The sequence below is a fragment of the Osmerus eperlanus genome, chromosome 15, assembly GCF_963692335.1.
Source record: "Osmerus eperlanus chromosome 15, fOsmEpe2.1, whole genome shotgun sequence".
Taxonomy (NCBI): Eukaryota; Metazoa; Chordata; class Actinopteri; order Osmeriformes; family Osmeridae; genus Osmerus; species Osmerus eperlanus.
This window is the reverse complement of record NC_085032.1, coordinates 5272186-5295976: the sequence shown is the minus strand read 5'-3', so window position 1 is coordinate 5295976 and position 23791 is coordinate 5272186. Positions and strand designations below refer to the sequence as shown.

At 48.1% G+C, this 23791-nt stretch overlaps 1 protein-coding gene across 1 annotated transcript; it reads left to right on the top strand.

The window, feature by feature from the left end:
* Positions 1 to 162: 162 nt before the first annotated feature.
* On the top strand, positions 163 to 19518 carry LOC134035334 (dihydropyrimidine dehydrogenase [NADP(+)]-like). Its single transcript, XM_062480332.1, has 3 exons — positions 163 to 292; positions 12033 to 12143; positions 19432 to 19518. The coding sequence occupies exons 1-3, from the start codon at positions 254 to 256 to the stop codon at positions 19516 to 19518; spliced, it is 237 nt and encodes a 78-aa protein (XP_062336316.1). The 5' UTR covers positions 163 to 253.
* Positions 19519 to 23791: the final 4273 nt, after the last annotated feature.

Here is a 23791-nt window from a genome sequence, read left to right as displayed (position 1 = left end):
ATGTCTATTCCCTAAAGCGAAATCATAATAAACGCTTTAGTAAAAAACGCTGGTCTATGAGATGAGGGATTTGGGTTAAACTGGCTGTGCGCGTGCCTCTCTCGGACTGGTCTAGTCCACCCCTTGCGCCGAGCAGCCTGCTCTGTAAACAGTGCTTCAAGAAATCAAACAGGTTACCGACGTTGTACAGTACGTGTTTGTAGAGATTTCACCTCGCTTCTTTCGTTAAACAAACACAATTGAAAGTAAGCAAATGGCTAGAATGCTGAGCAAGGATCTTCTGGATATCGAGGTATAGCCATACTGTAAATTCAATGTCGTATTCTGCTCTCAAAATGCAATGTCATCTCAAAATGTTAATTAAAGTAGCTTCTGTTGTATTTTGCGTTTCCACTTGTGATAACAATTTTAAGAGATGCCATTATTGCTGGTTGTCTAGAACAATGATGCGCTTGTAACTGAGCTTACAGTAGCCTATGTTCACTAACCTGTACAAAGACGCAAACAATTGTTCCTTTTAATATATTTAACTAAATGATGATTGCGATTCGTAAAGTGGAGACGTCATTCGGAGTTTTCACTGTTTGGGGCACTCCGTGTCGAGATGCCTTGTTTAAAGTTATTGTGGCAAAGTTTATTGCGTGGGTGTTTATCTCTTGAGTTGGCCAAGTTTCTTTTAAGTATGTGACAACATCCCTATTTAAGCGTTCTACAGCACGTAGCATATGAGTATTTCATTCGTGACTTCTGAACTTGAATTGTATGTGGTGGCTGATTTCCAGTGCATGTTTGAGCATCTTGCAGAAGCAGGCTACTGCATAGCAAACTTATCATCGTTATTGTCTTATGAATGCTGCGGCATTCTGGACTAAAGTCGAATTTGCATTGAATGCAATTTTGAACAGTTTCCCCAATGCAATCTCTTTGGTGAAAATATGATGTCAGCAACCCTGCTTTATGTGCGTATCCTGCCGACCATAACATAAGTGGATTCTATTCATCCAAAGTAATCTTATTTTCCCAGGGCTATTAGTTGTGATTATGAGACTGTATGTACAGTAGACTGCAGCTTAGTAAGGTAATAATACGAGGCACGAGGTACGCATTGAAACACAGGACCGGCCATGTGGACGTCACAAGATCCAATAACTCGTTGCTGTATGTTGAATTTCTGTGTATGCTGTAGGTAAAGGCCGGCTTAAAACGCACAATGCGTTTGTACAGGCCTCATGAATGGCAATTGGAGTTGAACTAAGGACCTGCTAATGCTGCTTAGCACAGCGTTTTTTGCACACTAATGTTAATGTGACTGTTGTGGAATGTTTGTACTGTCAACTCAACCTTGTGGAGTACAGACACGCACTAACTCTTTATGTGGATAATCCCAAGTAAATCAACCTTAGATGCTGATTGTTAGTAATGACATTTTAACAGCATGGCAGCTACATCTATGTTGATTTTTAACCCATGGTTAGTGTTAAGGTTAATGTGAGTTACAATGTTCATTAGCCATTATCTATTTTACTGTCTAGAAATAGACATTATAATTGAAATGTTTCCAGATACAATTACAGACTATTTGATTGGTCATTTTGGATGGTTTGTTGTAATTAGAACACATGATAAAATCTGCCAAATCACTCAGGCCCTGCTATAAACTCTCAGTTACCATAGTTAACGATTAACCACTACCAAACATTTTCATTTGAAGATGTGCAAAGGTCTGTCCTAAGATGAACCTGACTGAATCTGCACTGTGGCGAACTACTGAAAGCCTTAAACAGGAAGTAAATCATCCAATGACAAGGCCAGCTGTGGAAGGGAGACATCCTCCAAGCACAACAAGGAAGATATTGCTTAAAGGAAAAGGAGTCCCTTTTCACGCTGTTGTTGTAGCAGACCCTCTTGTCTCCTGGAAACTGGGGGTGGGGGGTTCTGTATCCCTAACTTATATTTTCAGCTGGCTGAGTCAAGTGAGTCCAGACCTTTACAGAGGCATATTGCTCTGAGCCAAGGGCTTTTGTTAGCATCTTTCTGATCCTAATGGCTTCAGTGGCAAGACCTTAGGCTTGGCACAGCTACTGTACTTATGACTGCAACTAAATGACTCCTGTATGGCTTCCTAGACGACTGTCTTGCTGTCTGGCTGACTGGCTGGCGGCCTGTTCTCCTGCCACTGCAAATGGCTTTTTAAATCTCATAATAATTGCCATCTCTGGTGCAATTAAATTCTCCATTCATGCTGCCGTCCTGTCAAATGTCTTATTTTAATATCCACCAACGTCACTACTGCTCCTTCTCTTAAATACGAACAGAAAGAGAGGACGACAGAGAGAGACCCCTGTGTGTGCGCGTGTGTGTGCGCGCGCGCGCAGCGTGCGGATGTGTATTCATGTGCGGAGATTAATGAGGAACCTTCTGGACTGCCATTTGAGTTCATTAAAAAGGCCCGCAGACGTACGGAGCGACATTTAAACAAAGAGGTATGACTCCTGTGGCACGGGCCCTGTCTTCCTTGTCCTCTTCCTCCCCCTCCCCCTCCCCCATCTCTGCAGGCCCCACTGTAACCCCCCCCCCCCCCTCCTCTTCAGCTTGTCAGAGCCGCACAAAAAATTACGGCACGTTAAGGAAAAGATGCAGGCTTTCGCTCCGGGCGCCAAGGACGTGTTTGGTAGCCGTGATGCTGTTCAGCGCTGAGGTGCTCTGCAGCCTCTGTTATGGACGGTTTCGTGCAGGCCTCGTGTAAGCTTACGAAGGGGTTCGTTAAGGCGCTGTGCTTTTTGGTCCATGGCTTGGCTGCCTAAGGAGGCCTAACAGGATTAGATGCTCAGATGTACGGTGAGGGGGGCAGTGTTACTGAACAGACCTTGGATGCAGTCACTCTTCCAGGAAGCATATTGCTCTGAAACAACCAGTTAGAGGGAGTTGATGTTGGGCATTGCTTCTGATTATCTTCAGCATCTTGCTGAGTGTACAGCGCCAAGGCCCTGCACTATCTCAAACGCACACACTCACTCACACACACACACACACACACACACACACACACACACACACACACACACTCACGTACACAAACGGGTTGCACCAGGGCCAGTGGAGCGGTAACTGCACTCCCGGCCAAGTTCTCTCAGATTGCGCTTTTAATCAATCAACAAAGCAGTGATCATCCATGGCTTGACAGACAGAGAGGGAGAGATGAAAGGAGGAGAGGGGGAAAGAAAGACTGGGGGGACAGAAGGAAGAGAGAGAGAGAGATAGAAAAGGGAACGAATGAGGAGAGATGAAAGAAACCGAGAGACGTGAAGACAGGAGGAAGAGAAAGGAGGAGTGAGGAGAGGGATGAGAGAGGCATCGCATCAGATGTGTGTCTGTGCTGTGTTTGTGTGTGTGTGTGTGTGGGGGGGGGGGTACACACCTGCATGTGTGTGAGTTTGTGTCTGTGTTTTTGTAAGTGTGTGTGTGTATGTGTGTGTGGAGGGGGTGTGGGAGGGTGTGGGAGGGTGCGTAATGTACACACCTGCACGCGTGTGAGTCTGCTCTTGTGTGTGTGTGTGTGTGTGTGTGTGTAGAAGCACGCACATCCGAGTCTCATGTCCTCCTCTTCTCCCTCCGCTGCACAATTTACTGCCACCTCCGTACCCCGGGGGGCTGGGGGCTGGGGGGGTTGGGCGGTTGCGGCACACGCTCACCTGATCACATGTGACCCCCACTGTCTGCTGCAATCTCTGTCCGCTAACTCAAGCCCCCCGGCTGCAGTTCATAGCTCACAGCCCCCCCAGGCAGGCACACAGCCCTGCCTGTCTTACACACCCCCATAGCATGTGGCATATTGAACCAGGGTTTAAAAATAACCAAAACAATCATTTTTACCTCCTTTACTGGTAGTATTCGCTCTCGCCGTCCACTTCCTTCCTGTCGTTCTCTCTGTCCGTTCCTCCATCTCACTCCCTGTCTGCTCACTCTCTGCCTCTCCGCCATATCTCACTCTCTCTCTTCCACTCTCACTTTCTCTCTCTCTTCCACTCTCACTTTCTCTCTCTCTTCCACTGTTTGTCTTCCACTCTCTCTCTCTCTCTCTCTCTCTCTCTCTCTCTCTCTCTCTCTCTCTCTCTCTCTCTCTCTCTCTCTCTCTCTTTCTCTCTCTCTCTCTCTCTCTCTCTCTCTCTCTCTCTCTCTCTCTCTCTCTCTCTCTCTCTCTGTGTCTCTCTCCATACCGAGAGTGTAGATAAGGGCCTCAGACTCGGTCATCAAGCCCTGGTTCCTGTTGCAGTTCATTTACTTCTGCTTCTCTGCTAATTGTTTTCCTGAGCCTCCACTCGTCCAGGGACACTTTTCAAAAGGCCACATAATGAGGCTCTGGCACATATTACCCACATTAAACTGGGCTGCTGGGGAGAGAGCTATGCTTATTCCTGCCCATCCTTAGTATTCCCTAGGCTCTTCTTCTCTCTCCCTCTCTCTCCCATTTCCTCTGTCTCTCACCCCCCCCCCCCTCTGTCTCTCTTATCCCCCCTCTCTCAAACAGTTTCTGTTGTTTTCTCTCTCTTTTCTTTTTTTCTCTCCCACACACATGCTAATAAACACACACACACACACACACACACACACAAACCAACTCTCTCATGTTTGGTCTGCGTTCTACGGACCAGAGCGAGCGTGCGTGCGCGCGTGCGTGTGTTGTGTGTGTCCTCCTGCTCGCCGCGTCCGTGCCCACATGCCTGCATGTCTGTGTGGCGGTGCCGCTGCCAGTCACATGGATGCAAGTGATATGTGCTGAGGGAGGGACTGGCATCTTCCACTGGAGACATCCTGTTCCGGAGGAGGCTGGCCAGATGGCCTGTGATATTCAGCTGAGAGAATACAAGCTGAATCTGGTGAAGGGGAATCAATCGATCGAGCTTTTTTGATGTTCACCGTAGAGTACTTGTTAGAGCTGGGTTTTAAGCAGATAAGCTACGATTTTTGAGTCAACAGATTTCATTTCAGGGCCAAAACCGGTTATTTTTTCCCCGTTTTTTTTTTCTTTCTTCCCAGAGGCAGCAAAGGACTGCTAGTGTTGACAACACAAGCTGCAGTCTCCCCCTCTCTGAGAGGGGTCAGGAACAGGACCAGAACAGGATCTGCAACAGAGAAGCAGCTTCTACTGCTGACTTAATGCAGAGGCACAAGTTGCACCTGATTGAGATGAGATATCCTATGAATGTGTGTATGTGTGTTTTCGTGTTGTGTGATGGGGTGTATTTGTGTTTTATGTAGCGTGTGTGTGTGTGTGGGGGGGGAGGGTGTATATTTGTTTTATGTAGTGTGTGTGTGTGTGTGGGGGAGGGTGTATATGTGTTTTATATTGCATGTGTGTGTGTGTGTGGGGAGGGTGTATATGTGTTTTATATTGCATGTGTGTGTGTGTGTGTGTGTGTGGGAGCGGGGGGGGATGAGGGGGGGGCTTGTATTTTGTGTGTGGGTATGTGTGTGTTCCTGCATAAATAGATGCGTAAGAGCCCATCGTGTCCTCAATCCGGCCCCAGTCTGACCTGGTGGACTGCCCGGGTCTGTAAGCCTTTCTCCAGTCCAGGCTTGGACTGGGTAAGCCGGCTACCACCGGCCAATCCCTGCCCACCACATCCACACCCATTCCAACATGGACGCCTTACCAAACGGCCTGCTTGTTGTTGTGTGTTGTCATTTCGACCTCGCCCTGAAGGGCCATGAGTGGAGGCAGATCCTGTAGGTGAAGTGTAGGCGGAGCACGCAGTCACAAGATCCATAGGCGCCCTCTGTTGACGCGCTTTCCGTTAATCAAATATGGCCATCACATGACAGGATGCAGAGGAGAGCCGGGGCGTGCATCAGTCAGGGGCATGCTGAACCCTGAGTGGCTGTTGACATGATGCCCTCATTATGGAAACGCTCCAGAGTGTGTTATTGGGTTAGACTGCGATTTCCTCTCGGAACAGCTGGTCTTCTGTTTGTTTTCGCTCACGCTAACAGAGCCGGTATCGTCTGGATCCGTTTGTCAGGTGTTAGATGCCACTGTTTGAATTACGCTGAGAAACTCTTTTTGGGGCTGTGTAATTCACGCCATGGTTCCGGGTCCCGCTCTTGACGTTGGAATATTTTGTGTCGTGAGTACACACTGCAGCAATTTACAAGTTATTTTTCAGGTCAGTGTGACACTTAATACAGTAGTCAGTCGTTTAAAAAAAATATATATATATATCAACGGACTCTCTTCACAGCACAGAACAAATTACATTCCTGTTCTATATTTAATATTGCTGACCCCATAGGGTTGTTGTTCTATCTCTCCGACCGGGGATCAATATGTGGAAATTCCTCTATTGATCCGCTGCAGAGGTGGGTGTGTGTGCGGTACCGCAGAAGTGCCCACTCACTCTCAACCCTCACTCGCCTCCTCCAGCACATCAGCGACATCACATCCTGTCGGACGGATGACGACGACAAATGGGAGGATGATGAGGGGGGAGGAGGAGGGGGAGGAGTGGGAGGGGCGTGCATGTGACAGACCCAGAGCTGAGTTGGCACTCTCTCGCTCTCTCTCTCTCGCTCTCTTGCTCTCTGTCTCTCTCTCCCCCTGCGTGTCCTGAAGATGGTCCCATCTGCGAGCGGGATACTCGACGATCCAACTCAGCCTAACACCAGCAACGGTGTGATTCGCTCGAAAACTGTCACCAGGGTTCACGGGGGGTCATTTCGATTGAACAGAAGAGAAACCCCTGTTTGAAGTCGAACATGAAGGATGGAGACATGCGACGACGGGCCCAAGGGTTGGGATCCAGACACACGCTGTCTGGTGGACTAGCACCAAGCCCCAGGAAGGTCAGGGTAATTTGGTTTGCAGGATGGCGTGGGTATTGATCAGCCATGCAAAGGGCAGACTGGACTGCTGGGCTAATAATAGCCCTACTATGAATATCTTCGGCATCTCAGGCACGTCTACACGCACATCAGTGTACAACGGACGGCAAGCTATGCGATGCTAGATTCGGTTCTGACCAAAGGCTGTTCTCGGACGGTGAAGTGCTGGGTGAGGTCGTGTAAGGGTTCGAGCTGAGGCCCTGTTTTTGTTTGTGCTGTGGCAAAGGCCGTGGCGGAGAGGCCTTGAGTGTGCTGCGTGATCCGCGCGCGCGGGTCTGTGGCGTTGTGGTCACTGTGCAGTTCGACACTGTGTTGCTGTCCCTCCCACCCTCCCTCCCTCCCCCCCCCCCCCCTCCCCCCTCACCCCCCCCCCCTCACCCCCCCCCTCCCCCCTCTGTGAAGGCTTAGCCGTTTCCTACCTCCTCAGCATCCCATGTTAATCACTGCTTCCAGCTGAATCTGATTTACCCATTCAACGTGTCCATCACACACACACACACAGGCGCGGACACACGCGCCTGTGTGTGTGTCTGTGTGTGCGCGTGCGCACACGAGTGTGTGCGAGCCCGGGCGTGCGCGCGTCTGCGTGCGCGCACAGACACACTCGGTGGTTTGATTTCCTCTGAGGGGCTATGCGTTTGCATACTCTGGGCCTGGCGGAGTCTGTTATTGATCCCCCATCTGTTTGGAGCCCAGTATGATCAGTGGAGAGAGGAAAAGACAGACATTAACTCCTACTCTCTCTCTCTCTCCCTCTCTCTCTCTCCTCACTCTCTTATTCGCTCTCTCTCCTCTCTCCTCACTTTCTTGTTCTGTCTCTCTTCACTCTTGCGTTCTACCTCTCTCTCTCTTTCTCCTCACTCTCTTGTTCTCTTCTCTCATCTCTCTCTCTCTTTCTGTCTCTCCCTCCTCACTCTCTTATTCTCTATGTCTCTCACTCTGCCGTTCTCTATCTCTCTCTCTTTTCTCACACTCTTGCTCTATCTCTCTCTCTCTCTCTCTCTCTCTCTCTCTCTCTCTCTCTCTCTCTCTCTCTCTCTGTCTCTCTCTCTTCCTACCCCCTTCCCCAGTAGACCCAGCCAACACTCACAGATGGGCCTTAGTGTCTTGGTTTAGTCAGGGTCTTCTGTGTGAGCACCAGCACAGTTCCCCCAACCACCCCGCTGTGAAGGGCAGGCAAACAGTAGGAGAGGTGTTCTCACTGCCGGGATTCAGAGAGGTGGTTTGATGGCATAGTCACACACACACACATACACACACTAGTCACACACACACACACCATAATCCTGATGATGAGAGGACTTGGTAAGGCCTTGGATGAGGCAAGGAAATTGGACATTTTGACTTCAGTCAGTCTTCGACAACTCCTATCTTTTAATTTCAGTTTTTTATTTCTGTCTTGACTCTCTGACTCTTGACTCTCTTGGGGTAAAATAATAACTGAAATAAAATTGCGTTGAATCACAAGCTGTTCAGTATAACATTATGGATTGCCGCATATGGATGAATGGCTCACCTCACGCATTATTGATCGTGCTGGCCGTGACGCATAACATTTGACTTAATTGAGAAAATCCTATAGATGCGTTCTATTAGCTGGCTCTTCTCAGTCTCTGCTCACCCTCAAGGATAGGGGCGCTAAACCTAAGAAAGAAAACGTGACCGGTTGTGGAAAATATCGCTATGCTGGCGGGATACGTTTAACCCCTTCTTTGCCGCCACCTTATCTACAGCATTAATTCCGACTGGCCTTACGATGCCAGTCCGAGACAGCGCCAGTAACCCTTTAAAAGCCAGGGAGGATTAACCCCCGGGCGTTTTCCCTGTAATTTAGCCTTCCTGTTATCCATTTGGAACATGGGATTAGCCCTCCGTCTAACATGGTTAGAGCTGACATCCCCTACGGAGGAGCTGTGTCTCTGCTCTACGCTACGCTCCAGGAGAGAGGGTCAATACCTGCCTGGAAATGGGCTGCAGGAGTGGCGTGTGTGTTGGGGGGGGGGGGGGGGTTGGTTCACACACCACCCCAACATTGACCCCCCCCTTACTTTTTTGCTACTTGTCTATTCATCATACCATCTACACCTGAGAAGATCAAAGTTACCTTGTTAGATTATTATTGCAGAACAGAACACCATTTCAGTGTGAATGGTAATAAGTTATCGATGTGGCTGAATATTTAATCCCTACTAATTCCCTTCGGTGCTACTAAACAACGGGACAACTAATTCCTCCATGTTTTGTTTTTCTTACTGCGTTTCACCTCAACTGCACAAACATAATTGCCCCTAAAATGTTTGCTTTTACTTAATGTTCAATCCTTGTTTTTCACTAATGCTGGTGGGTAGCTGTCTCGGCGCTGCTAGGTAATCAGATTGAAGCTAATCTGACTGTGTTATTGTTGTTTTATGGTGTTTGTTAATTAATGTTATGTTGCCAAGTCAAACGCACACACGCACACCCTTTTGTTTCAGTTCCCCTCAGGGCTCAAGGTGCTAATTATGTTTGTTTGTTACCTAATGTAATTTAGACCCCATATACTGCTACAAGGTGTGTAAGTGAAGGTTCGCACTGAATCAGCAAAGTACCAATGTTTACTGACATGTTTTTCAACATGGCGGAAGAGAAAGAACAGTTTAAACGATCCCCATTCAGATGAAACCCCCCTGGAGGGTTGGAACCCCGTATACAGTCCAAAAGAAGATTGAATATTGTATGATTGGTACCAATGAAACCGTATGAAATGATGCATTGTATGTTACAATATCGTACAATACTGTACTAAAGAATGTATTAGGACTCAATGGCCATTTTCGGTTTCAATTTCTTTGAAATTCATGCTGTGGAGCCCATTAACTGAAAGCTTTATAGATCTGATCAAATACAGGGAAGCTGACCCACAAAACCTAGCCCCTTACATTTCCAGCACACAGGATTTTAAAAGGTGATTATGTTAACTTACATTTAGCAGACGCTCTTATCCAGAGCGACTTACAGTAAGTACAGGGACATTCCCCCGAGGCAAGTAGGGTGAAGTGCCTTGCCCAAGGACACAACGTCATTTGGCACGGCCAGGAATCGAACCAGCGACCTTCTGATGACTAGCCCGATTCTCTAACCGCTCAGCCAACTGACTTCTCACTGTGCTGAGGTTGGCAGTGACCTGTGTTCCTGTACAGTGTTGACGTTATTGGGGTGTCCATGCTTACAAAGCCATGTTCCTCATCAAAGCATCCTGAGGGGACAGCACTGTTATGGGCTGTCCCCCCCCTCTGTCAAAACGACCTTGCCATCACCAAGAATTCAGCCTTTATCTAAATATATAGTTTATCTCTTGTACACACAATACGGACTCATAAATGAACCCGAAAGCCCTAAACAAACGTTAAAATAAGATAAGACGTTTTTTATTGTTTCAATATGGACATCACGGCGCGCAGTGTAACTACACTTTATTAGGTGTGAAATTAAAGAATTAATAGGATAATGTTTGGTGTTGCATGAAAGGGGCCATTTCATTTTGGCGGAGCTAAGCTAGCCGGAGAGAGAGCCAGGTGAGGTAGACTGTAAAGCTGCTCGTCCTTTAAACACCCCATGTGTTCCCATCTGAAGTAGTCAGCTCCCCACCAGCAACTGGGGAAATATTAAAAGAAGATTCTTAATGTTTCGTCACATAGCCTGTGGGATGCTAATTCAGATGGGGAGTCGATTTTATTGGAGGGGGGGAAAGGCCTTGTTTGGGGGACGGAAGGGGGGGGGGTGGCAGGGTGTGTGTGTTGGTGGGGATGGGGGGGGGGGGGACGGGGGGGACGAATGATTCTTTGGCGAATATTCACAAAACGCTCATCTAGAAGCCGTTGCTTTCAGTAGGTTTTCATGCAGTTTTCTGTGTGAGGGTTTTCTTTCTACAAATTCTTTTTTCGGGGGCAGAAAATGCTGTAGGGAAAGGCATTTTACACTTGCGTCAAGGGAAACCAAAAAGAGAGAGATGGAGAGGGAGAGAGAAAGAGAGCGATAGAGAGAGAGCAAGAGAGCGAGACAGGGAGAGAGAAAAAAAGAGAGAGAGAGAGTGATCTCTGCTGTTACCTTGAGGGAAATCCACAAAGGAAGCACCTCCAACTGAACTAGAAGTCCTTTACACAGTGTGTTTTGTCTGGGGAGTAGACTGCTGTAGGTACACACAGCCTGGTCTAGGAATCCAATCATTACTACACTGACAGTGTTTACCAGCCGACAGATTACTAACTACTTCTCATTCGATACCTTTTCATAACATCTCAGAAACGAGACAGTCCAGCAGTGTATTATTCAGTGATGTTGCGTTACACTCCAGTATGTTGGGCATTGCCCAAGTGTGCATCCCTCCGCAGACGGGCAGACTGTTCCGGATGAAGACAGAGCCTTTCGAATCCTGATCTCTTATTTACAACCTCTCTGTTTATGAATGAGGTCGGTCATTCTAGTGGAACACACTCCACTGTACACCGCTGGTGTGTGTGTTGCATTTATAATGACGGTCTGTTTCAGGAGCCCTATTGACAGAGACAAAGAGAGACAGACAAAAAAAGAAGGGGGGAGATTAGAATCGGCTACAGTAGGTAGTTGCTGTCCAGCTAACGAGAAGCAACACCCGGTTTGTAGGTACAACATAAACAGTCGAATAATTCAGCCGTGTGGAAAACACATCATTTATTCATTGGTTTAAGCTTCTTATCGTCTCGCCCGGTGTCAAGGATTGTTAATACTGTCGAGGCTTACGAGGGAGCGTTATTCAAGGACGTCTCTGTAGCGCCTTACAGACGACGCCACGTTTGTGCCCGGACATCGGTGCAAGTCGCGGGGACGTGCAGCGAAGCGCGGAGACAACAGGAGGCGAACCTCTGGGCGCTTTGTCGAGCGTCGGGGAGAGAGAGCGGTCGCTAGGGAGGGGGCCACACGCCGTCGTCTCCCCGCCTTCGCACCTGCGCAGGACGCGGCCGCCTGGCGGAGACGTCTGTTTCCGTGCCGTCGTGTCTTGTCTGGTTTCGCATCCCCCCGGCCACGCTGAGTCACTCTGTCTCTCTCTCTCCCCCATCCCCCATCTCCCACCTTTCTCTCCTCTTTCCGGCCTCCCTCCCCTCCCCTCCCCTGCTCCCCTCCCCCCGACCCCTCAGTGTATACTGGCCCTGAACCCCAGGGTGAAGAGCCACGCGTCGCTCCGCTCCACGGCCGCCAAGCAGGCGGAGAAGAAGCACTGGAAGAGGAACCCGGAGAAGGGCTGTGACGTAAGCACTGCACGCCACACCCTCATCCACCCCCCCCCCCACACACACACGCACGCACGCACATGTATTCAGTAGAGTGTGAGCAGAACGAAGTGAGAAAGCTCTCGTGAACAGACAGGACGTTGGCTAAGACCTGTAGGATGACATGTGACCGCCTGTTCTTATTTTAGACGAGCCTGTTTTACTGCAGCTCCTCGTCTGCTGAAGCCAGGTGATCTGAGATGGCTGTTTTTTAACCTTTACTTGGGCTCACAGGGGTGTCCACAGCTGTGTCCTGGACCGCTGACAACACACGCACACACACAAACACACGCACACACACCCCTGAACACACACACACACCAAACAAGGTCTCATTGCTGTCATATACACACACACACTCTCAAATAAACAGTCACGCACGCACACACTCACAAACAAACAAACACCCACTCTCACACACACACGCACACACTGAAACACAATTATCTATGGATTCCAGGCAGACACTGTCAAAGTCTGTGTAATATCTCCTAAGACCAGCCCATGAGTGTAGTGTTTGTTTTCTGGCAGGTGGCCGAGGCGCCTCGTCTGTGCTCGCAGGCAACTGAGCTGAGGCTCTATTTGATGTAGACACAAAACAAGATGGAGGAGTTTTGTAGCACAGATTATGCTCTCCCCACTGACTAAACTCCGGCTCAAACAAAACCGGCTAATTCATCATGCTAATCAATGATGATGGATTTGCCACTTCATGTAACAACAATATATGAAAAAACAACAAAATAAAACATAAACTAAATTGATTGAACATATGGCTCGATTACAGATGTGCACAGCTAGTGCCTACATGTGTGTTTGTGGATTAGTAAACTTGTGCAACAGAACCGGTGCGGTTGCCATTACGGAGTAACCGAGTGTGAAGCCCAACGCGCTCCTGTAATCAGGAATGAGTATGGATGGAGATGAGTTTAGAATAACTCTGATGGATGTCTCCATCATGCCGGCACGTTCTAATAGTGGAAACACACCGTACGGTAGCTAGAGAACGATGACTTCTGCTCGCTCAGCTCACTGTTGTCTTTGAAGATTTGAGACTGTGGAAACTGCCGGGTCAGTAGGCTAGAAAATCCATCATGGTTAAATGCACATTTCCAGTGGTAAAATCTCTTCAGGAAATCCAATCGAATGTTTGTGAAATCCAATACGTTCACCAATAGGAAGACACTCCTTTGTTGCTACCACACAACATCATAAGGATCTGGTTTTGTTTCCCTCTGCGCTGTGTGTTTTTACGACAATGCGTATCCCTGACACCTCACGCTCTCCGACACCTTCTTCGTTTGACTACTTCTTAACCGATACACTGTCGTTTCCAGCCTCCGTGTCGACACAAGTGCTGACGCTGATATCAGCTCGGCGGTAGTTGAGTTTCACCGTATTGATCGTAGGTAACAGATTTACCCGCTTGCGAGGGGGAATGGGGAAGTGATGAGCGTTTTAGTGGCCCTCGCAATCGGATCGTCCGAGACCCCCCCCCAAGCCCCCTTCTAATGGTCCTCCAGGTCAGGTCACATGGCCTAGAGGTCGTAAACATTTTATAGAGGGAGCCAAGGAAGACTCAAACCGCCTCTCTACAATGTTAACCTTTGAGAGCTTACCTTACAGTATGTCATTAGGGGAAGCTGTTCTTTTCCTTTCCTCTTGACTGTGCAAGCACGATCGACCATGGAGCTTCTAGCCTGGGGGTGTCATTTGCCCTCAATAGAGTTTGGTATCAACTAATGACAGGCAGGCTTTATGTCTAAGGTGAGAAGCGTTATCCTCAGCAATAGCCCTGGGAGTTCAGAAGGAGCGTGGGGCTGGGTTTATTTACTGGAATATTACAGATACTGTACCTCGACCAGCAGATCCGCGGACCACGGTGGAGGTCTGGGCCCCGCGCCGGATGGATGTTGGCGAGCGTCCAGTTCACGCGTAGCATGTTTCCGTCCTGTACGTCGGTCCACGCCGCGGTGCGCGCGGCGGGGATCGTAATGGAAAGCGAGCCTCCATAACGCGGACGGACGCTAGGTCCACGTGTTGGATAAGACTGGCGCATCAGAGTGGATTCAGCCTCCGCCTGTCCACATAATGGTCATGTTCGGCTCGTCAGATGTGCGGCCTGTGCTTTGGTGCCTGAGAAGGCTAGCGGGGTGGTTATTAGGCATCTGAAGGTAATTGCTTTAATGAGAACACGATGAAAGGGATGAAGGCAAAAAGCTTGATAAGTGAATCCTGTCTGGAATTCGTTAAATGTCTTAAATTGCCTTTCATAATCATCACTCAGCTCCCCGGTCCGAATCGAGGTCCCCATAAAGCGCGAGAGGAGAAATGCATATTTTGAACCGTTTTCGTTCCTTATCGCAATCAAATCTCGTGGAAGTGGATTTTAAATCTGGCTTTCATTTTCATGGAATGCGTAAATTACAGCTTCTGTTTCTCTTGGCTCGAGAACATTTGAGACTAATTGATAATTAAGCCTTTCGGTCTCAAAATAACATATACGTAGCAATCAAACTCAGGTTTTCTCAGTCTTGAGGACACACTTAAAGCACACTGTGGTCATTGAGAAACAATAACAGGAGCAGGATGGTAATACGTTTTTCAATAAAAACGTTACATAGACCAAAGGCTACATTTCATCGAATTCATCTGAGCCTTAAAAATCGCATTCATTCTCATACATATTAGATGTACCACTGTAAAGTTATTGGTAATTAAATGGATTTCTAGATCAAATTCCCATCTCAGTTTCTCACCCGAACAATTGTCTTTTTAGAAAATGACATAAACATGTGAAAGCTGACAATTTCTGTTTATTTGAAAGGCCATTAGCATGAAGATGAATTAAGTGTACGTTGTGCCTAATGCCTCACCAAACAGCAAGTTCTCAGGTCGGAGATACATTTTAATAATTTCCACGTGAAATAATAATTGTCTTCTCAATGAGTGTTATGAATGATGCCACATTAGGTAGGGTGCCAGGTTCATGTGTCACTATTGAAGGAAAATAAATGGTGTCCAACAAGGAACAAATGCTCTACTCCATCACTCTGAGATAAAAGTAAATGGATCATGTCTCTAATAGTTGGCCTGTGTGAAGACAGATTGCTCATTAAATCATTTGCATGTCGGAGGCAGAAAGCAAAAGACAAGGACAAAAAGAGAGAAAATGAGAGGGGGAGAGAGGGAGAGAGAGAGAGAGAGAGAGAGAGAGGAAAGCCTGAGATATTTATTTCTATTAATAGCAAAGATAATTATCAAAACATCATAACTAAAATCGATTCAAAACCTGTTCATAGAAAGCACATTGTCTTAATTCATGTTGGGCTAATTCGATGTGACAGGCACATGGTTATCGTGTCATTTGTTTCCTTTTGGAGTGAACAGAAGGTATACTTTGTCATTCAAGTGGAATGAAGTTATATGGCCCACTGATGAGTTTCAGCTCCAGTTATTTTCTTTTAGATCAACTAAAGGGTGTAACAAAAGATGGATGTACGAACACCTTACGGAAGCAAACTAAGTAAACGGGCAAAACTGCGACATATCCTGTGTGACTCGCGTAACAAACAAACAGAGTACTCCCGCATGTCCCAAGAGTCTGTCACAGGATTGCACAACACCATACGATAAATGAAACTCCCCTTATTTGCCTTTGGCCTCTGAACTAAAGAACAGATACACAAAACTTCAACAGAGCTACAGCACAGTACTGGAGCCGGGCCATGTCACCGCGTCCGAGACCACAGAAGAAGTCTCCGTCTCCTGTTCTTATCTAACACAGACGATTCGTCAGGAAGAGGCGGGAAGCTCCGTGGGCCCAGACCACCTCTGTCGACCGCCCACCCACACAACCCCCCCCCAGCCCATAAACCCCACAACCCCCCTCACCACCACCCCCTGCGTCCCCCGTGTACGCCCGTCTTCTACGCGCTCCAATCCTTTCCCCTCATTAGACGCTGTTGCTCTGTGATCCGTGGGGCTACTGACAGATGTGCACCAGCGGGGGGGGGGGAACCACAGGGGGCGCTGTGATGAAATATTGACATTGCGGCGCCGGGTTAAAGCAGGTCTTCAGGAGCTGGCGAATCAGATGCTGTGCATACAGGCTCTTCCCTTATCTTTGACTATCTGGCTATAATTACAAGACACTGATCAACCTGCTTATTGATTCTCCCTGCCTGATCAAATGTCAGCCGGCAGCTCTGCGCTAGGACGGAGCTCCGCACTGTGGGTGTGTGTGTGTGTGTGTGACAGAGAGGAGAGAGAGGGAGTGAGAGAGAGAAAGATCCCGCAAGATAGGAAGAGTGATAAGCGACGGATGGACAGAAAAGGGAAGAGAATGGAAGAATTTGCGAGAGAAGCGTGAGATTCACGAAGATCGAAAACAGAAGACGCCGATAAGAGGACGATAGGCTAGGAGGATAACACATAATATAAGAAAGCGCAGAGAGGGGGGAAAGACAGAGGGGGAGAGAGAGAGAGAAGGAGAGAGACGGAGAGGGGAGAGAGAGGAAGAGAGAGAGGGGGAGAGAGAGAGAGAAGGAGAGAGACGGAGAGGGGACAGAGAGAGGGGGAGAGGGACAGAGCGCGAGACATGGAGAGATAGAGGAAGTGGGAGAGCGTGTGCGCTGGGTGCGCGGAGGGGGCACGGGGGTGGGTTGTGATCGATGTGCTTTATCAGTTGGAACACACAGAGCCCCCTCCTAATCCCAGGGGTGGCGCTCTCGCCCTCCCCCACTTCCGTTTGAGGATTAGCTGGCAGATACATGGATTATTACACCAGCAGCACTTCCACGCCTAAGCCCCTCTGAAGGAAGGGTGGTGGAGATTAAATGAATATTGTTCAGATTGGACGTTAATAGAAACTCACCAATAATTCCCTTTTCTCCCTCTGAGAGCTTTGCGAGCTTGGTAATGTTCAACAGAAGACACAAAAGGCTCCCTGTTCACGCCTATACAGTTTACACTTCGCAGTAATCTGTCACGCTAAGTATCTGAACATTATTCTACCATTCCTAACAGGGTCTAAGATGTGTTTATGAAGCAGATTAGCTGGACTGTTACATGCGCGTGCCTATGTACGTGTGTGTGTGTGTCACGTTACATTGACTGTTTGTTGTCGAGCTGTTCACAGTTCCATCTAATGCAGCTTAACTTTTAGTGGGATGGTGTTGGTAGGTGGGAGGAGTTGTCGAAATCGTACGCTAGCCCTGACACGGAGGCGGTTTATATTAGTCAACTATAATGACTCATATTAATCACACTTGTTTGAGATGAAAATGTATAAATCTCTACAGACAAGCTAATCTTTGGGTTCCGCTCCACATGGGGGTCTCCCCTGAAGCTGTGTACCTCGCAGCACCCAGCGTTCAGGGAGTTAAGGAAGGTTCCAGAAGGAGGGACCGTCCACAGTGCCCCAGATGATATCCTACCCCGCCCCTTCCCGTTTTTCCTTGAAATGTCAGAAACGTGAGCAATTATTGACGAATCTCAAATGATAGGAAGGCACAATCTCATCCCACCTTAGACACCTGAGGGTGAACAAAATGTCAATTTAAATGTTTTGCCTTAAATAATTATAATTTTGCTGTTGTAGTGACTACCATCAGATGTATGTATTGTTGTTTGCTAATTTAATCAAGCATCAATTTATAATTTGTTTTGTTTAATATGCTTCTCAGATCCTCTACACACCTGCTCACTGATAATAAAAAAACTGACTTCACCAATGACCCAAAAAATGTGCTTGTCAATTGGTATTTCTGGTTTCAAAATGCCATTTTCCTCATATCCACAATATTATTCCTTCTCTTGCCCGGAGGAATAATCTGGAAGAAAATAAGCTTACGCAAATACTTTCTGAAACGTGTCTTCATCGTTCCGAGATATCTAATAAATCCATGTTGCCCAGAAGCTCGATACTCGGCAATAATTATCAATTTCCATATCATTTGTTTTTTATTGTTTGAACAACATAAACCAAAACATTTGTTAATGCCTTTATTTGGATTGAATCAGGACAGCGTAGAGCATGGGGAGAATTCAATTTAGAAATAACTGACTTGTACTTTGGCTGCAATCATGTAAATGAGACGTCAATAAGAACTGGCGAGCCATCCATGTTATTAGGGCTGAAGTAAAACCTCTTACATTTCAGCTGTTTGGACCCAGATGTGAACAAGCCCATCTGAATGCCATCATCACTACCAGACTAGCTAAAACCACACTGGAACAAACTGAATTACAAGAGCAAGATGAGCATTATCAATGTAGTAGCTGTAAATGGGGTGGCCCTGGCCTCATATATATGCTTCCATTCCGCACGGTGCGTTGTTCTGGACTGTTCCGTGCAAGGCGTGCAGTGCAGTCAGGCCTAACTGCGGTCCGCCTGGGGGGTTTAGCAGAGCTGATCTGCAGGTCTCCTGCTTGGAGCTGTGGCCTGCTGTGTTGCAGGTGGAGTGGGGGCTCCTTAGAGCTTGATAGCGCGGAGCCGTGTGGGTTATTAAAGGCAAACACCCCAGTCTGTATGCTCTTCAGCTGGAGGAGAGGATTAGGGCTTCCGGCCCTCCTTATCATGGCCCTGTGGTCACTGAGAGGGGTTTGGACACAGACACACACTGAGACACACACGTACACAGATACACACTCCCACCCCCAGACACACACACACATACCCACACCCACACACACTAGCTGAGTGGTTATCTGGTTGCCAGGAGGGTAGAGGGCTCTTTCGTACTAATCGCCAAAGTGTCAATAACGTCCAGAGCTCGCCGGCTCCGGTCCGACCCCATGCTCATCTCCTCCTGGGGATTTGAGAGGGGCGTCTCCATGGCTACGGCTCGCCTTGACAACCCCACCTCTCACACACACCTACCCACCCACCCCACCCCCCCCCCCCCCCACCACCCCCCACACACAGAATGGAGCAATGACGCAGGGGGAACCAATGAGTGGTCGCTGGCGTCCATGTTTGGATGAATCATGACCGGTTTCTGGAGAGGAACTATAATGGTGTCATTTGCATGTCAGATCAAAAGATGGGGGGGGGGGACGACTGTGTTGATGTGTTGGTATTGAAGTGGATTAAGCCTAAAGCCAGAGGTAATAGCCCTCGATCAATTCAGCCTCGCATCGGAGACCAGACACACAAACAAATGCATATAACCTGCTTACGCTGTCTCTTTCTTCTCTCTTTCTCTCCATCTCTCTCTTTCTCTCTCTCTCTCTTTTGTCTATCTGTCCGTGTCCTGAACAATAGAGCTGTGTGAAGCTGGAGAACAATTTTGATGACATCAAACACACAACTCTGAGCGAGCGCGGGGCTCTTCGAGAAGCTACGAGGTAAGGCCTTGGCCTGGCTGGGTCACCATGGCAACAGTCCCATATGTGCCTGTGCATGTGAGTGTGTCGTGAGGGAGAGAGAGGGTAAAGTGAGAGAGGGTAAAGGGAGAGAGAGAGAGAGAGAGACAGAGAGAGAGAGAGAGAGAGAGGGAGAGACAGAGAGAGAGACAGAGAGAGAGACTGAGAGAGAGAGAGGGAGAGAGAGAGAGAGAGAGAGAGAGAGAGAGAGAGAGAGAGAGAGAGAGAGAGAGAGAGAGAGAGAGAGAGAGAGAGAGAGAGAGAGAGAGAGAGAGAGAGAGAGAGAGAGAGCGAAAGGTGGCGACGATCACGCTCACGCTGGTCGCTGGTAAGACACAACAGAGACCACATCGTGTGCGCTGGGACGAGACAAACAAGATAAACACATCAGCAAAATCGGTGGGGTTTTTAACGTGCAAAAGAAGTTTTAACAGCTCTTACAGCGTGACAGAGACACAGTGTAAGAGAAACCAGGAGACAGAAGGAGTGTGTGCTCTTTCGCTGTTTCCTCGTCCTCTGTGATCCCACTCCACCGTGTTACCTGGGCTCTACCCTGGCTGCCTGGCTGCCTGGCTGACTGGCTGCCTGGCTGACTGGCTGACTGGCTGCCTGGCTGACTGGCTGACTGGCTGACTGGCTGCCTGGCTGACTGGCTGCCTGGCTGCCTGGCTGACTGGCTGACTGGCTGACTGGCTGCCTGGCTGACTGGCTGACTGGCTGACTGGCTGCCTGGCTGCCTGGCTGCCTGGCTGCCTGGCTGCCTGGCTGCGTTCCTCCACTCCCTCACTCCTAGATACCAAACAGCAGACCAGACAAACAACCTCTGTACACGCTACCGTATATAGCCACCTAGGAAACGGATGTGCTCATGTTTGAGTGTGTGTATCAGTGCGTGTGTAAGCGTGTGTATGTGAGTAGTATTGTTTAACTACCCTTGCGAGAATCGGTCCCCACAAGGATAGTAAAATAAGAAAGAATTGACCTTCTGGGGAAATCTTCTTGGGCTTTCTACTTCAAGTGCTATTTCTTTAGGTTTTAGGGGGTTTAGGGTCAAGGTTAGAATTGGTGTTAGGGTTAAAATTGCATTGAGGATTAAGGTTAGGGTTACACAGGGTTACACAGGATAACACCATTTTGAATGGGAGTGAATTGTCAGTCCTCACTAGGATGGTGAAACAAACTTATATGTGTGTGTGTGTGTGTGGAAGGGGGGGGGGGTCGTGTGTGTGTGTGTGTGTGTAAGTATGTGTGCATCGTGTCAAAGGTCTGTAGGTCAAAGTGAAGATCAGAGCTGAAGGTTTCTGTTAACTGGCGAGAGGAGGGCTAATGAATGCCACGGCATGCCCCTACTCACACACTGAGGGACACCACGCATTCACGATTCACACGCCATACACCCTCCGCACCAACACACACACATACACACACGGTCACTAAAAGGAGAACAAGGCAGTAACATGAGGTGGTCGTCTGGTTTTCTGAAGGATGGCTGTCGTTGCCTTAAATGAATGCGTGCCCGTGTGTGTGTGTGTGTGTGTGTGTGTGACTCAGCGCCCAGCGTTCCCCAGTGCCCATCACTCTTTCTTTTGATTTGCTTTTATTGCACCCTTCCTCCTGTCTCTCTCTGTCTCCTTTCACGTCTCCTCTGCCGTGAGTGATGAACTAGCCCAAAAGCATGTGCAAGCACAACGACTCTCTCTCTTTACCCCAGCCACGTGAATTTCAATGGTTGGTTGCAAACTTTCGGAGGACTTGAATTGCCCTCTGTGTCAAAGGCCCATGGAAGGCCATGCATCAACCATTTTTTCCCCCTCTTCTTTAGTATTACCAAGCAACGTGAACGTCAAGGTGAGCTATGGAGAAGGACAAGTGGAATCTTTTTCTCGATCTCGCGTTTAGAGATGCATAGAAACACTTCGTATATTCAATCATATAGGTATGTGTGTGCGCGTGTGTGTCTGCATGTGTGTCCATACAGTTAGTTCTGCATGTGTATTGAATTCTGCTTCATAGAATCCCTTTTAGATTAAGGCCATTCTTTTCAGCGGCCATTTTCTGATTGATTCCATTCTGGGATTGCTTCTCCCGCAGGGAGTATTTTCATGATATTTGAAAGGCCTATTCAATGTTGTAGCTGTGGTGGTCATAACCATTATCTTGTCAAATGATAGCCCAAGCTGAAAATGGTGGTGGTTTTGTTTGATTCTGCCTTGTTTTCAGCAGTAATAACCAAGGAGACGCCTCGTTCATATTTAAATGGTTCTTTCACCGTCTGTGTAATGTCAACACTCCCAATTTTACCCTCTGGTATGTAAGCACTTAAGATGGCAAGAAAGAAACGATGGAAGGCTTTAAAGATAAACACGGTACTTCCCGTCGGCCTCTCTCACCGCGGGCATCCTCAGGTCCGACCAGGACGTGACTTCAGCTGGCCAAATGCACGTATTCCTCTGAGACATGCAGGTAAAGTTCCGACGACGAGGCAAACAGCAGCGATCTTAAGGACAAACGGCAGAGCTTTCCTCGCCCTGGACCGTTCCGTGTGATAGGGTAACACCGCGCATCGGGTCCTGAACGAGCCGCCAACGGCACCAACACAAACATTAGCGCGTGCTAATGTTTGTCAGTCACTCTTTGTTGGCAGCCAGTCCAGGGGGTATTGGGCCTAGCAAGATGGCCCCCTCAACCTCTTATTCTTATCAACTGAACCGAAGAGGACTACAAGGGCGAGGGTCACAGCCTAGGTCTGTGTCAGGTTAGCTAAGGTGTCCTATCCATTACCTTAGCTCATTAGCCCTGATAGCAGCACTGCTGAGCTCCAGGATCCTGCACGATGCCAAGGCTCAACTAAGGTCAGACCTGGACCGCTACAGTAATTGTAGGATTGTAGGGGATTATGGCAGACGGAATCCCCTACAGAACCCCCCCCCCCCCCCCCCCCCCCCCCACCGGAAAGTGTGTGTGTGTTTGTGTGAAGTTGCTCTCTGCTGGCCCCTACAGTTTACAACGGTGATTGTCAGGAGAAGAAAGGCATCGAATCCCCGCAGTCCTTTCTATTTTCAGAAGAAAACAAAGTCAAATTAAACAGGCCACCACACCAATTTCGGCAAGTGCTTTTCCTGTGATTGTGGGAGAGAGTCAAAAGTGACAATGAGCTTGTTACTTTTATCAAATACCCTCGATCACTTGCCACTGAATATATTCATGTTGATGAAGATATAAGGCTTCATTTTGGTGTTCGATTGATGGAAGTGGGGCTGGAGGACAGACGAGTCATGTCCTGTTATGTGACGGTGAGGTTTTCTGGCTTTGTAACAGTAGATCCTCTCTCTCATTTCATTTCTCCAAAACTAATCGAAAATGACTAATGTGTGTTATTTTAGATAATTGTCACTTTTCGATTTTTTTTTCTAATTTCTTTTTGATTTTAAATGGTTTTGAATGGTCGATTTGAATATCAAGCACACTCCCCCCCCCCCTTCACCCGTGCCTAAAGGCCCTGGTTTAATTGGTCTATAACTTTGACAGTTAAAGCAATTAAGATGACAGGTGAATGTGTAAAAGCGTCCTGTTCGTTATAACCCCTACCTGTCTACCTTGACAGCTTCCCACCATGCTCTCTGCTCCAACTGTTACCATGACTCCCCTCTGCCTCCATTTAAACTCTCAGTTTCAACAGTTTAGCTGGGTAAATGTGCCACTGCAACTGGGTCTGCCATTCTGTGTCAGGAAGTCCTGACAATGCCTGAGCCCTTGGCTCTCTTTGTATGCAGGGCATATGGAAGATGGTTGCTGTGCTTCTCTCTCACTGAAGGATTAATGGCCCTGAATTTACATTTACATTTAGTCATTTAGCAGACGCTCTTATCCAGAGCGACTTACAGTAAGTACAGGGACATTCCCCCCGAGGCAAGTAGGGTGAAGTGCCTTGCCCGAGGACACAACGTCAGTTGGCATGACCGGGAATCAAACTGGCAACCTTCGGATTACTAACCCGATTCCCTCACCGCTCAGCCACCTGACTCCCTATCACGTTTTGTCATGTTACCGTAAAAAGTTCAAATCCCTGAAGTGATTTATTTATATATTATCCTGTTTTTGTGTGAGATATTGAGCTGTTGTTTGATATGGAACATATCATGGGTTTGGTTTGGGAGAAAAACACTGTTGCAGGTGTACCTCTCTTGTCAGATGTCTTCCTCCTCTTTTCTTTTCTCACTCCTCCCTCCCCCTCTCCTCCCTCCGCTATCCCCCCCTCC

What these genes read in the sequence shown, in the direction of transcription:
- LOC134035334 (XM_062480332.1), top strand. Translation starts at nt 254, where the DNA reads ATGGCTAGAATGCTGAGCAAGGATCTTCTGGATATCGAG. An exon ending in AGGATCTTCTGGATATCGAG is followed by an intron (nt 293 to 12,032) that starts GTATAGCCATAC and finishes CCGACCCCTCAG; the next exon opens with TGTATACTGGCCCTGAACCC. An exon ending in ACCCGGAGAAGGGCTGTGAC is followed by an intron (nt 12,144 to 19,431) that starts GTAAGCACTGCA and finishes CCTGAACAATAG; the next exon opens with AGCTGTGTGAAGCTGGAGAA.